This window comes from Phalacrocorax carbo, chromosome 4 (genome assembly GCF_963921805.1).
Source record: "Phalacrocorax carbo chromosome 4, bPhaCar2.1, whole genome shotgun sequence".
Classification (NCBI taxonomy): Eukaryota; Metazoa; Chordata; class Aves; order Suliformes; family Phalacrocoracidae; genus Phalacrocorax; species Phalacrocorax carbo.
Genome location: NC_087516.1, coordinates 6,491,371 through 6,505,236, shown reverse-complemented (window position 1 = coordinate 6,505,236; position 13,866 = coordinate 6,491,371). Strand labels below are relative to the sequence as shown.

At 50.0% G+C, this 13,866-nt stretch overlaps 1 protein-coding gene across 1 annotated transcript; it reads left to right on the top strand.

Moving 5' to 3' along the window:
• The first annotated feature begins 814 nt into the window (after positions 1-814).
• LOC135313239 (uncharacterized) lies at positions 815-8,323 on the top strand. Its single transcript, XM_064450801.1, has 6 exons — positions 815-903; positions 3,266-3,653; positions 5,120-5,257; positions 6,387-6,516; positions 7,352-7,510; positions 7,987-8,323. Exons 1-5 carry the CDS (start codon positions 829-831, stop codon positions 7,485-7,487), a joined length of 867 nt encoding a protein of 288 aa, XP_064306871.1. The 5' UTR covers positions 815-828; the 3' UTR covers positions 7,488-7,510; positions 7,987-8,323.
• The last annotated feature ends 5,543 nt before the right edge of the window (positions 8,324-13,866 follow it).

Sequence of the window (13,866 nt, the reverse complement as noted above, 5' to 3'; positions counted from 1 at the left end):
AGATCGCAGTAACACCCTCAATTACTGCACAAGAGCTCATCTCCCCCAGCCCTCTGCCATGCATTGACAAGTTAGCACATTTAATGCTTTAGCATAAAAACAGCTCTCTTGGGTCAGCCTGAAGGCTCATCTCACCTGATTTCGTGGCTCCAGCAGTGCCCATGGTGGGTGCCGAGGGAGGACCACAGGAAACAAGACTTCCCTAAAATCCTCTCCCCGTCTCCATCAGTTTGCACTGCCGTGGTTTTTGGCATTAGGGCAGGTGTCACTGGTCTAATATTTCTTGGCAGAGTCCTCCTCCATGATTTTTCCATTCACTTTGCAGAATGAGTATTGACGTTAGCCAGCACTTAACTTTAAATATGTGATAAGCACATGGGAAATATTACTGAAATAGGAGACGGAAGCACATGCTGATTTAACCTGAGTGACACTGGACCTCAGAAGCTGATCAAAGTATTTCAGCAGCTTTATATTACTGCTCTGCCCGGGGGCATCTGAGCAGTCAGAGATGGTTTGAGAAAGGCAGGAGGAAGGTGTGTGTTGCAAGGGACCACCTGGGACAAGAAGGGCCCCAGAAACCATTGCCAAAAGAGTGTAGGACCTTCCTGGCCACCCTGCTTGGGGCTCAACTGAGCAAGGGGTTGCCCCTTTTGGACTGGCCCCGGGTGGCCCATGGGTCAGAGGCTGCACCTAAAAGGGTAGCTTACCTCTCCTGAGTCATGAAGGAGCATTTTGGGCTTGTGTCGTCGCTTTGAAGGCTTCTCTCACGTCCTAGCAGCTCCTTGTGTTTGCCTCCTCTCATTTCAGCTGCCTGTGTCACCAGGCATGTACAGGAGTTTGTATAAGAGAGACTACCGGTGGTGCAAGGAGTACAAGTCACCTAACAAGGAGGATATGCAGGTACCATGGGCTTTTCCTTGCTTGCCTCTTTAGTCTGTGGTGCCAGTTCCGCTCTCGTGGCTACAGAACAGCCAAGGAGAGGGTCAGTGCCAAGGGGGCAGGAGACATGGGTGCCATCTGCACTGGCAGGGTCTGCTTTGGTGTCCACTGCTGTTGACCATCCAGCAGGTCACATCACGCCCAAATGCCTTTGGCTTGTGTCCCCATCCCTTCTGCGGGAAATCCCCCTTGTGCCCTCCGGTAAAGCTGTTTGGGGCGGGCGATGCTAATTACACTCATTAAGTCAGGGCATTAACAACTGCTTGCTGAACTGGCGCCTAAGCCTTGGACTTCTCTTGCTCCCTGTGGGGCTGATGGAGTGCATCAGGATTAGACCCGTCCCAGTCCCACCTTGGGTAGGGGGACTGCATTTGGGATGGAGATGTCTCCTTGCCCTGAAACAGGCCTGAGAAGAATTCTGTGGGGAAGCTGAGGTTGTTTTTTTTCTAATCTCCTTGCAAAGCGAGCGACCCCCTGAGCTATTTAATCTGATTTGCCTCGCTCTGCCTGCCTTGGCTTAATTGCTTGTGGCAGCCTGGTGGGGACAGCTGCAGTTTGCTCTGGGCCACTGCAGAGAAGTGGCAGGGGGCATGTTTGGTTGCTAAAGTGCTTTGGGCTCGCATCCTCATGAGAGAGGAGAAAAAAAAGTTCAGGATGGGGAGGAAAAGGGGGAGGACAGCAACAGAGAAATCATTGTGTGAAGGTGCCCACTGGGGCAGAGGAGCTGTCTGTGGCAACTGCTGCCATCCTCCCCTGGGTAACAGCCTAGGGATCTCTCCTCTCCTCTCCTCTCCTCTCCTCTCCTCTCCTCTCCTCTCCTCTCCTCTCCTCTCCTCTCCTCTCCTCTCCTCTCCTCTCCTCTCCTCTCCTCTCCTCTCCTCTCCTCTCCTCTCCTCTCCTCTCCTCTCCTCTCCTCTCCTCTCCTCTCCTCTCCTCTCCTCTCCTCTCCTCTCCTCTCCTCTCCTCTCCTCTCCTCTCCTCTCCTCTCCTCTCCTCTCCTCTCCTCTCCTCTCCTCTCTCCTCTCCTCCTGCCCCAGGGAAGCGCTCCCTCTGCCAGCAGCCTTCATTAACAGTCCAGCTCCAGGCTCCCGCTGTTCTCCAGGGCTGGTGAGCACTTCCCGGGCAGCCCCAGCCTTAGGTGGCTGTTCTGCTTCCAGGAGCTGAGATCCTGGCTGGGAGGGCAGGGTTTAACCCCTGCCTGCTGGACCAGTTTCCAAGCCATGTGTCTCAACTTTTCTTTTTGTTTTTGAAAGGCTGCACACTTCCTGTAGAGGTCCTGATGTATTCTGGGAGATAAAAAGGGAAGGAGAACTTGAGATATGTCTGTTTTCATCGGGTTGCAGCTCCCTTTGTCTCTTTATTGCCTCTTTATTAATGCCCCAGGCCTGCAGAAGAAAGCTGTCCCACAGGGTAACATGATGATGAAGTACTGGGAGGCCCAGGTTTCTCTCTTAGCCCTAGTAGGTTTTGGTTTTATTTTAAGAGGATAAAACCTCTTTAAAAATATTATGTATTTTCCTCTTTGAAATTTTGGAGGGTAGCCTGCTTCCAAGGGGAAGGTGGGGAGCTCTGTGGGTTAAGGCAGAAAGCACTGGCTGGTGAGCCATCCCCACCGTGGGCTTCTGCAGGCTCCTATTCCTCTGGAGATACCTCATGAGGAGCTCTGGTCATCCTTGATGGGGGAAACCCCCAGATACAGGTAGTTCCGGTAGCTCTGCAGCCTCCACCTGCCCTACTGTCAGCATGGCGAAGGAGAAGCCACCTTGGGGAGAGCCCTGGGGACCTTGGAGGTTGAGGGACAAACAGAAACCTGTGGACATCCAAAACAACAGTGAACAAACCCCATGAGGATGGTCCTTTCTGGCCCCAGCAGCCTGGTGGAGCTCACAGCAGGAGAGTCTGTGAGCCCCTAGAAAGTAGCAACTGGCTCATGATGGAGCTGTAGTGTGCAGCCCAAGAGGCTGGAGCCGGTAGACCCCCCCCAGAGCAGCCATGCCAGCACCACCATTTGCCTTTCCCTGACACAAACCTTGGAGCTCTTCCCTCTCCCACCAGCAAACCGTCTGTGCTGGGGCTCCCTCCCTCCCACTGTCCACCTGGGGCCCAGCAGCGTCCCAAGCCATAAGATGGGCAGAAAGAGGAAGCCGTGATGGTCTGTGCATTTTTAATGAGTTATGGAGCTGCTTTGTTGCTGTTGTGTCCCCAGGGGTGCTGATCCCACCAAAGCCCAGGCTTTGCTGTGGACAGGTAGCGTTGCTTGTTGATGCTTTCACAACTGGCCTTGCTCACTGCCTCTCCCTTCACATGGGACTTCTTTCTGCAGAAGTTGCAGACTGCAGACTCCCAGCTAAAAGCCAAAGAGTTTGCTGCACCCCAGGAGGAGCGGACAATGACCTACAGCGACAGCCTTGTCTGGCAGGGGAGAGAAGTCGTCCCAGCACCGAGCGTCAAAGCCAGCAGTCGTGCTGATGATGCAGGAGGGAGAAAGCCCGAAGGTAGTGCTTCCAGCCCTAAAGCCTTGCAGCAGAGAAAGCACTTTACTTCAGTCCTTCCCATTGCAGAAAGCTACCTACCAAAGTACTACCCCGCCACCGAACTGGCAGCAACCCAGGGAGAGAAATCGGAGAGGCTGCAGGCTCTTGCTGAGCAGGAGAACGAGCTGTCTTATTGCCAGCGTCTTCCAGCTGCTGCTCAGACTGCTGGAACAGCAGGTAATTCCCCCACGCCGGCGCCGGCCGCTCGCAAAGAGCTGACTGGCCGGATCCAGGTACCCGAGGGGCTGTCTGCCTGGGCCTTTGCCAGCTGAGCTCCCCCTGCCCGTGGTCCACGCTGGCTGGACAAGCATGGACGGCAGCATCCTGACAAAGCATTGGTGCCAGGCTGAGCCTGGCAAGGATTAGCAGTGTAGGCACAGCACCCCTTTACCACTCATGCGCAGGTACCAGGCCAGCTCAAAGCACAGATGTAGTGAGCTGGAGTCTCAGAAACCTCTGCAGGGCCACGCTCGGTGCATGAAGGCCCTCTGCTACCAAGGCATCAGCGCTGCAGAGTCTTTAGGGGTTTTATCTTCACGGCTCCTTTGGGCTGAAGGGGGATGCAGTTAACCCCATGTTGCAGGAGGCAAGCAGAAGTGCAGGGAGGCAAAAGGACTCTGGGGTTGAGCATGAGGGACTTGGGTGGTTCAAACCAGCAGCCCTTAGGGCCCTTCTGCTAGGGATAGCTGTCTGGCAGCAAAGGGGCTCGTAGCCAGCCTTCAGCTGTGCCATTTAACAGCTTGTTCACATGGACTAAAATGCTGATGGAAGTCAGGAAAACAAAACTAGTGGTCACCAAACATCACCCAGCCATGCCCAACCTTCCCAAAGTAGCAGAGATCTTCCTCTGAGCTCCTGTGTGAGAGAGAAGAGTGCAGCATTGCTCAGCAGTGCTCCAGGACCAAACAGGAGGGCATGAGCAGGAATGTCCTCTCTATTCCCTGAGCTCACCTCTCCCAGTGGGGGATGTCTGTGGAGCCGATCACCTCGGCTCGCTTCGTGATCAGTGGGTAGAAAAGACACAGCCATCTCCCGTAGCTTAAATGCCACCTTGAGGATGAGGTGAAGCAAGCCCTGGCAGGTTTTCTCTCTCCCCTCTCACTAGGAAAGTCTGGACAAGCAGCTCGCATGGACGTGTCTCCATTTGGACAGATGTCCATTTGGACTGTCCGTTTAGACTCTTTTTAACATCTGAGGGCTTCAAGCATCTCCTTGCCAAGCCCATCTGAAGCTGCATTGTGTTAAAGACACAGCTACAGTGGGTTTTTCCCTTGCTGCTCTACCCCTGAGTAGCCCAGCAGTGCAGTATTTCCACTGCAAAGTCTTTCCCTTTCATACACGAACCTCCTGCAAAGGATCTCAGCTCCTTTTAGCACTCCAGGGCAACAGGGAGACAACACAGCTCCTTCTACTTACTTCACATCACCATAAATCCTTCCCCTATGGGCTTTATGAACCAAATCAATGCAAAATTGATGCACCTCAGCAAAGCTCTGCTGAAGTGAATGGTCTCCCCTGATTTATGCCAGCCGAGGCTCCAACTTGCCATTGTTGTTTGCTTGCTCCCACCCAAGGGTAGGATTTGGGTGAGTAATTGATGTTGCTTCCTGATTAACACGCTCTTTTCTTCTCCCATCTCTCAGGGATGTTGCTGCGCAGGCAGAAGCTGGCCCCGGACTGGGCAACCTACCAGCAGTTAACCCTGGAGATGTACCGGGAAAGGCAGCACGATGCTCAGCAAAACAGGAGCATGGTCCTGGGCTCGTCTGTTTTGGTGGAAGGTCGGTGGATGGAGGTTGTGGCAGCTGCCCCATGCGGGTGACTTGTGGCCTTCAGCCTGGCTTTGGGTGTTTAATTTAACTCAGGAAAAGACCGGGGAAGGTGAAGGGAAGGTGAATGACATAGGAAAGGTCTGCAGAGTCCCTGTAACCGTCTGCCCATCACTGGGGAGAAGCAGGGCAGAGAAAAACAATTATCTCCCAGAAGAGGATGCAGTGTTGTAAATAACTTTTCTTTCATCCCAGCTTCCAAATGGGCCACCCCATGTAGCGCAGCCCCTCTTGATGTGGCCTCCCTGGAAATAACGCTGCAGCACGCGAACTGCTGCTGCGACCACTGGGGTTGCATTAACAGCCTGGCATGGTCATGCACAGGTGAAATACCTGTAACCTCAGCCTCAGTGAAAACAACAAAAATGCTTTACTAATGACTCATTACAGGAACATGTAATTTTAAAAATACACAGAAAATCTGAAACGTCTACAATTGATGGCTGCTCTTCGCACATCCTTCCCACTGTGTTGCAAGAGGTGGCAGCACGTTTCTCTGCAGGCAGAGCTGCTCAGTCAGAAGGACACACACACACACACAACTAACCTACAGATGGGGAGTCTCTGGAGAGCAGGATAGGTGACAGCACCCCTTCAAACCAGCTCCTACATGGATTTTTGGGGAAGATAGCACAACAGATGTGATGGTCCTCACTTAGGGGTTAAGCAGACCCTGGATCTCTTCCCTGGTTTAGTCCCTGATTAAATAAAGCATTGCTCTGGCATGATGAAAGAGAAAGTCTAGACAGTAGGAGAAAATATACACCACCTGACAAGTCAATGTTCAGAAGGGAAGAGTATAAGATATCATTTCCAGATCTGCCTTGCATGACTTCCATCATACATAAAAGGCTATAGAAAACAAGGGCTGAATAATCTCGTCTGAAAGACCTTATCGATACCAGGGAAGCACTTCTTGCATTTTCACTTGGCTAACCCTTTGGTCGTGGTAGCTCCAGCAGGAGCGCTGAAAGCATGAACAGCCAGTGGAGCTCAGGAGAAGGGGGAACAGTCAGGCTGTGGGATACAGGAGATAGAGACCCAAAAAAGTCTTTCAATTATTTGGACTCTCTTTCACTAGAGTGCTTTGACCTTGGCTGGAGAAGTACCTACAACACAGATTTCCGGCGGTGGCCGGGAGCCCGTGGTGGATACTGCAGAGCAAATAAAAGCCTTTCTCACATTTTCACCGAAGATGAGCACTTAAACCAGTAAGAAAGAGGAGGGCTGGGGGGAGAGGGCAGCTGGTGGGAGTGGGGACAGGGTAAGAGTAGGGCAGGGAGGTTTCGGAGCTGGTTGGGATTGGAAGGTGTTTCTCAAGCATAGTTCTTCATGTCTGTATTATGCAATGAGCTCAAACGAATTCCCTTGGGGCCAAATCCTTCCTCAAGGCTTGCTCAGCCTTTTCTTGCAAAGTTTTGCAGTGGGGTTGATAGGAGTGGGGAGACTTCTGGGACAACCTCTGATGCATCGCTGTGGAAAGGAGATGCCGAGGTCCCTGTGGGGCTGGGGGCGGGAGGCACGTCTCAACATTTCCATGTCTGGGCTTCCCCTGGGAATGGGCTCACTCAAATCAGGCAGGGCAGGAGCTGTTTGCAACGTGACTCACACGCACACTATGAACAAACAGGCATAAACTGCTCCTGAGCTCTCATTTCTCACCGGAAAGACAATTCCTCCCTGCTGCCTCATCCCCCCCACCTCCCCCCAACACACACATATATTTCAGCTCTGCACTGAAGTCTCGATTTTGATCTATGATCCTGGAGTTATGTGTGGGCTGGAGACCGAGTCTGTGCAATGGTTGACCTAGGTGGGGGATTGGTCCCAATGACAGCCATGTGTGTCGCAGCATCTGCGCTGCTCCTGATGGAGACAGGCTGTTCCCCCGCTCCCCCATGCCATTGGCATGTGCTTTCATTTGCTCTGTGCTATTTCCCGGCTGGGTGGTCAACCGCTGCGGAAGGGGAGGCAGGTCCCCTCTCCTGGTGCACAGAGCAGAGGTTGGAGGCCCTCTTCTTATTCCCTTTCCCATGTTCTCTGCAGGAACCGCTGGGTATCCGAGTACAAGGACAGCTACAGCATTTTCATGTGGAGGCCGAACTGGTCGTCACAAATCCCCACCGCGGGGCTGCGCTCTGGGCTGCCCTTTGGGAAGGGGATTGCGATGGGCACAGCCTAGTGAGTGGTGCTACAGGTACTGTGGTAAGTACCAGGAGTATCCATTTTTCCACTGAGCTGGGAGTAATGGTGGCATTTCACGAACTGAGGCAGTGGGAAAACGTATAAATGGTTATGAGACCTGGTACAAACTATCTCAAGACCAGAGATAAAATGGTAACAGCTTTACTGTGGAATATTCTTCTGAATAACAGCATTTGTCCCTGCTCATTACAGAGGTGTTGGACTAGATAGCCTTCAAACGTCCCTTCCAACCCAAACCATTCTGTAATTCTACAATTTTCAGGGCTCCTAGAAAGTGTTTTTCCAACCAGACCTTATTAGGAGAATATTTTTTTTTGCCACCAGCGTAGTCAAACACCGTCTGGAGACCAGAGAGGTGGGGGAATTGCAGGGAGGTGTTCACGAGGTGACGAGACAAGGTCTGAGCAACCTCATCTAAGCCAGCCCTGCTGGGACAGGACACCTACATTATTCTATGATTTTCTGATTTATTTTAGGATATGTTACCTACGCTGTTCTGTGATTACAGCTCCTCGGCCCTCCAAGCTGTCTGTGTGATATTGTCCATCACAATATGTGTTCCATCACTCTGGAAGCCTGGAAAACTCCTCTCTTCCAAACCCATGACTGTATTTATCAAATATCCATATTTATCAAATACCTGTGAAGTGTTTGGCATGGACATTTTTAAGCACATATCATCATTAAAATCTCCCAAGAGCCTGAGCTTTTATCATTGGCAGAAGAAGGCTTTTTTCGGGACAGTGCAGGCTAAAATCTCTCAGGCAGTTTCAATTTATATAGTTTAAAGAAAACTTACCAATAAACTTTGTCTCACAGCCAGAAGTGGTGCAGTTAAACAGCATTGCTTGTATTTGTTTACTCTGAAGCCTTGTGCACTCGCAGGGAGGGAAACACCCGTGTTATCCAGGGCAGCTGAGTGCCAGCCCTGCAGAGCTCCTTCCCCTCCTTTGTATTTAACACCTTTTTCCCGGGTTTAGCCACCGATTTCAACTAATGCCAGGAGCTGAATTTGCTGTGCCTGATTGGGAGCTTTCTAGGATTTCTGGAAGGAGCAAGGCTGCTCCCAGCCTGAAGATGGCAATGCAGAGCCGCCGATCCGAGACCTGGGAAGGGCTGATGCCCCCGGGCAGGACCGTGCCCATCGCAGCCTTTCTGCTGAGCCCTGTGCCTTTAGTGATCTGACTCTGAGTCTTCTGAGTTGCTGCCGAAATTCACCTGGGGTAGATGGTGTAGAGAACTCTCTCCCTAGCACCTAATGAGACATCCTTGCGGTATTCAGCGATAAGAGATTCTTTACAGATACAGCCAAAATATCAAAAGATACTAATAATGACAATAAATAAGTTACTTTACAGTAATATCAAACATACTTAGATCTGGTGGTGACAGGGACTATATAGGGACTATATATACACAGCAGCACACTGGTCCCTACCCCAAGGAGTTTATCACCAAAGGGAATCACCTCTCTTTCTTAAACTCTGCAGGCGTTTCAAACCACCACCACTTACCCATGGCAAATGTTACCATTAACTTGCTGCAGGACCTTAGGAGAGCCCCATGCACAGCTGTGTTTCCCTGCAGGAGAAGCACTGGGGGAATTATCAAAATGATGTCTGGCAAGGCCAGGCTCCAAGCAGATGACGGAGGGAGGTACAAGGGTCTGCTGTTTCTGCAAAGCTGCCTCCCTGGGCATGGGACATTACTGAGCACAGCCCATGTGGCATTTGGGAAGCATAAGGTATTTCCACTGTAGCTAAGTATAGCGGGCTGATGGCTGCAGAATTTGGAGGGCAGAAACAGTGAAACTGCCTTTAACATAAAAACAGGGAAAAATAATACTTGCTTACATCAGAGGCTCCTGAGGAGACCCAGACATTTGATTTCCTTAGGGAATGAGACCATGAGAATAAAGATGTTCTTAATGGGACATGCATTTTTGCATCACTTGAGATGAATCCCGTGGCCTCACTGATAGGCTTCTCCTCTGAAGAACCGTCGTTATCCAGCCTCCCTGTGCTCGAGACAGGCTCCTCAACCTGATTTTGACATGGCTCCGCTGCAACTGTTTGTTGCACGGACAGGGACTGTGTCTAGACAAATGCTTAGGGCACATATAACAGGTAATTCCAAGTCACCTTCAGTAAGAAAAAGTTATGTTGCTAAATGCTAATCAAAACAGGCAACCATGGTGGAAACAAACGGCTGAATCAGAATATATGGTTGCGATACACCCTGTCCGGCACACTACCGAAGCTATTCCATCAGGGTGATGGATGCTGGATTTGCTAACGTGGTCCTTAGTTGTGTGCCAGGGAGGAGGAAAGAAGCTGCTGATACTGAAGATAAATGCCCTTCCTGGATATTCTGGCAGCAGGCTTATTTAGGCATTTTCCAGCTTTGGCAACCAGGCTTGGAGATGGGGCTTTTGAAACCTGCACTCGCACATTTCGGGCCCCATGCCCAGGATCCAGCCTGTTGCACCCCCATCTCCTGCTGTTTCTCTTCCCAGAGTTACATTTATTTTCTTTCAAACCTCTGTTTCTCCAGCCCTCATTGCCCCTTCCCAGTACTGGTCTGTCTGACATCATTGGCAGCGATGGCTGTTAATGCTTCCCCCCCACCGCATCCCCAGCTCCCTGCTCCGGAAACGGAGCTGGTCCCAGGGCAGTTCAAGCACACAAAAGGGTGGGCAGCGGTCAGCACAGTGCAAAGTGTGGCTTCAGCGAGCTCTCGCACTGCCCCAGGAAGTCACAACTGTGTTGTAGCGGGACATTTGGGCTGCATGCAAATATGTCCAGGTGACAGAAGGGAGCATCCGCAGCAACAGCTTCCCTGTCTCCCCAGTGCCCCCAGTGATGCTGCCATTACCTGGTGGATGGGCCCTCTTCATGTGAGTGATACCGGTGTAAAATCAAAGCGTGCTGGGGTCAAAAAGAGGTGAGAAGCTCTAGGTAATGCTGGCATTACCTCAAAACCATCTGTTTTCAGTCCTTTTTCTGCACAGCCCTGAATTACCTGCTTGGGCTTATGGCACCGGATAACACCAGCCATGAGCTCAACAGGATCCAAAAGGGGATGAGATGTTTGTATGAACATCAGGTTTTACACTAGCAACAAAGTCCAAGGAAAAAAAAAGTAACAGACAGAGAAACAATCTGGATGTGGGTCAGACTGTGGCTGGTGCAGATCACAAGGTATTTTCTGGGAGCGTGTTGCCCTGTTATTGCTATGGTTAACCCTGGGCATATTTCTCCAAAGCTTTTGGTGCTGCCTTGTCTCCGAAACAGAGGAACATCCCTGGATGGAGGCTGCTGTGATCCGCCAGCTGTCTGGTGGGAAACTTACTGGAGCCATGAGAAGGACCGTCCACTTCAAATCCAAGTGATAGCATCCACAGAGCCGTCAGAAGCGTGTTCCCTCTTAGGACTCACAAGATGCACAACCCAGTGAATGCAAATTTTGCAGGTTTTCTCCCCAACACACAACTTCAGGGAAAATAGGTTTTTGGGAAGGCTGAAATGATGCTTTTTGTGTGAGTGCCTTGGTGCCATCTCCTGGGTGGAAGGGGAAATTCTCATTTTGGAGGTGGAACGTGTGGTCCAAACACCCTTGGATGGGCTGGTTCAGTCATTTAGCAACTGGGTGTGAGTGTGGCATCAAGGTACCACGCTCTGCCTCGTCCTGCTGAATTGCTAAATAAGTGTCTGTCTTAGGGTACGTAATGGAGACACCTGTTGAGGGCAAAGGATGCTCTGGATTCATCCCTTGTCACCACCATGAATTTTCAAGCAGCGTTTTCTGTCTTTCTTTTGCCTTTTATATTTCCCACCATGGAAGAACAGACTGAATGCTGAACTTAATTTGTGCATCCTTTATGGGAGAATTAATTCCAAATCGTCAGAGTTTAGTCCAACAATGACTATTTCTTTACTTTGAGGCTTTCTAGGTCTCACCACAAATTATCTCATTGGACATTAGAAGTGTAAAACCTCCTTGTTGAGCAGTTTAATGAATTATGCAGTGTTGAAAGACAGCTGAAAATATGTCTGTGGCTGTGCTGGTCCCCACTAGAGAACATCTACTTCGCCAAGGGGTGACTGAAACCTTAAATGTGGTTGCGGCTGTCTGCACCTTGCATGGGAACAGGCAGAAACCCCACTGCGACAGCCTCATAAAAGCTTCCTTGGAAGAGCATGGTTAGGAAGAGCTAGGGGTTTGAGAAAGAACAGGCATGATTTTTCAGAGGTGTTTGTACAAACTTAATTAGGAGCTGAATTTAGCCCAGCAGAATCAAAACATTGGTATTTGGGATCTCACTGGTATAATGTGACATTTGTAAAAGAAAAGCGCCTGCAGGGACACTGTTTGGACACCTACACTGCTCTGCAAACAGATTTGCTCTTGGAAAGCCACCGTTTCCTGGAAGGCTGTAAGGACATCCAAAGGCTGATCCTCAGCCCCATCACCAAGCAATCAACTTTTCCTCCGGTTTCAAAGAAAATTCTTCCCGTGGCCACCACCCAACCTGACAATTGTGCAATAAATCATTCAGTATGTGCTTAACGTTAAGCCTTGTAAGTAGTCCCACTACCCTGTCTGGCAACTAATAGAGCCAGACAACTCCGAGCACGTCAATAGCTGCACGGCTTCAGTGGGCCGACCAGCAGAGTTCCCACGGGTCACCGTGGAGAAGAGTAGCAGGGGACTCCACCGGCGCAGGTCCTCTGATCTCTTCATTGCAAGACGACGAACCACGTGCTTAAAGCTAGTGTGTGTTTAAGAGTTTTGTTGGAGCAGGTTCGTCGTGTCCCATTTTGTAATATAACGGTCATGGAGAGGGTGGGAAATGCCCTTCAGAGGGCGCTGAAGTAGCAAGAGTTAACGATGCGAAGCCGGCTGCAGCCCCGTCTCAGTAAGTCCTGCCCATGGCCCAGCCGCCAACCTGAGCAGAAAAGATGAACAAAGGGAAAGAACTTGTTAATTAACCTATTTCACCAAAATATGTTTTTTTGTCAAGTGATGATGATTAAACAAAGCTTTGGGAAAGGTATAGTTTTAATGAAAGTTTCTTGGGACAGTGATGGAGTTCAAAAGAGATGGAGAGGAAGAGAGAGAAGTGAGAAGGGCTTATTGCGAATTAACCAACGGCTTGGCAGTCGAGAACAAAAGCAACTGTCAGCCCCTCCTTCCAGTTTTCCTAAAATGAAGTCTTTCGCTTTCCAAACAGCCTTGATTGGCCTCATGCCTGTTTCTGTGTGGCAGCTCAGGTTCTGTTAGTGTTTGGGACCATGTCTGCTGCGCTTAAATGTGGGACACTACCTTCATAGAAATTCATAAGCCCTTAAGTGGCCTTCACCGCCTTTATATGAGCTTGCTTAAATGACAAGAGGTTCTTTGCTTTGATTAAAAACTACATGAATCATCCAGTATAAAATGAAAGAGAATGTATTACTGAGATGTAATGACTCCTTTTATGGCGTACCGATCTGCCCGACGCTGCCGCAAGATAAAAATGAGTTTACAGTTATAAATGACTACATGGTGATGGCAAGTCCTCTACATGCAACTGCTTGGCCTGTGCTCGGCTCGGAGGCAGGTACCAAATGCTGTGCCTTAGTTCTTCCTCTTGGAAGAGAACACGCATGCCTGCTGTTGGGCTGGGCACCGGCACCTCTGCACACTTCATGGTCAGCTTGTATGCTGCTTGCTGGATTCGCCTCCATCCCATATAAGCAGAGGACACATCTCAGGTACTCTGGGCTCGTACGACATTTGTAAGATCTAAGCATTGCAATGCTCTGTGGTGCCACCCAGCCAGGCCTATCCTCCTAAGAAGGAGCCAATCCTACATTAAACTAAGCCTATATGAAACATTCCCTTTTTTTTTCTTTAACATTGTCAAATTGAAATGTGCTATAATATTTACAAATTCAGTTCTCATCCTTCCATGGCCAGCTGGAGACATACAGCTGTATGTTACTCAACAGTAAAATGAGATGCCAAAGCAATAGGAAAAAGAAATAGATGTTATTTCTCTATAGGCTGCATATCTGGGGAAAATATTCCCACAGATGATACATGGCTCCTGGCTGGGTTGCTGATAGTGACCTGATTAATTAAATAGGCCAGCAGGGCAAACAGTCACATCAGAAAGCTCCTGCTCTGATCCACATGTAACAGTCTTCCAGCCTGGCTATACCAACTGCTCATGCTTCCTGTCTCAGTTCACAGTGTGAGATTTTGCTGTATTTACACAAGCAATGTGCATAGAAAAGACATAAATACAAAAAGTGAAAACAAGCACTTAAGTGTTTATTTCAGTGGAGCTGCCGTGAGTGTCATGCAGGAGA

Excerpts from the sequence above, each read along its gene's own strand:
- LOC135313239 (XM_064450801.1), top strand. The coding sequence starts at position 829 with ATGTACAGGAGTTTGTATAAGAGAGACTACCGGTGGTGCAAGGAGTAC. Across the intron at positions 904-3,265 it reads CTAACAAGGAGGATATGCAG|AAGTTGCAGACTGCAGACTC; the intron begins GTACCATGGGCT and ends TTCTTTCTGCAG. Across the intron at positions 3,654-5,119 it reads TCAGACTGCTGGAACAGCAG|GGATGTTGCTGCGCAGGCAG; the intron begins GTAATTCCCCCA and ends CCCATCTCTCAG.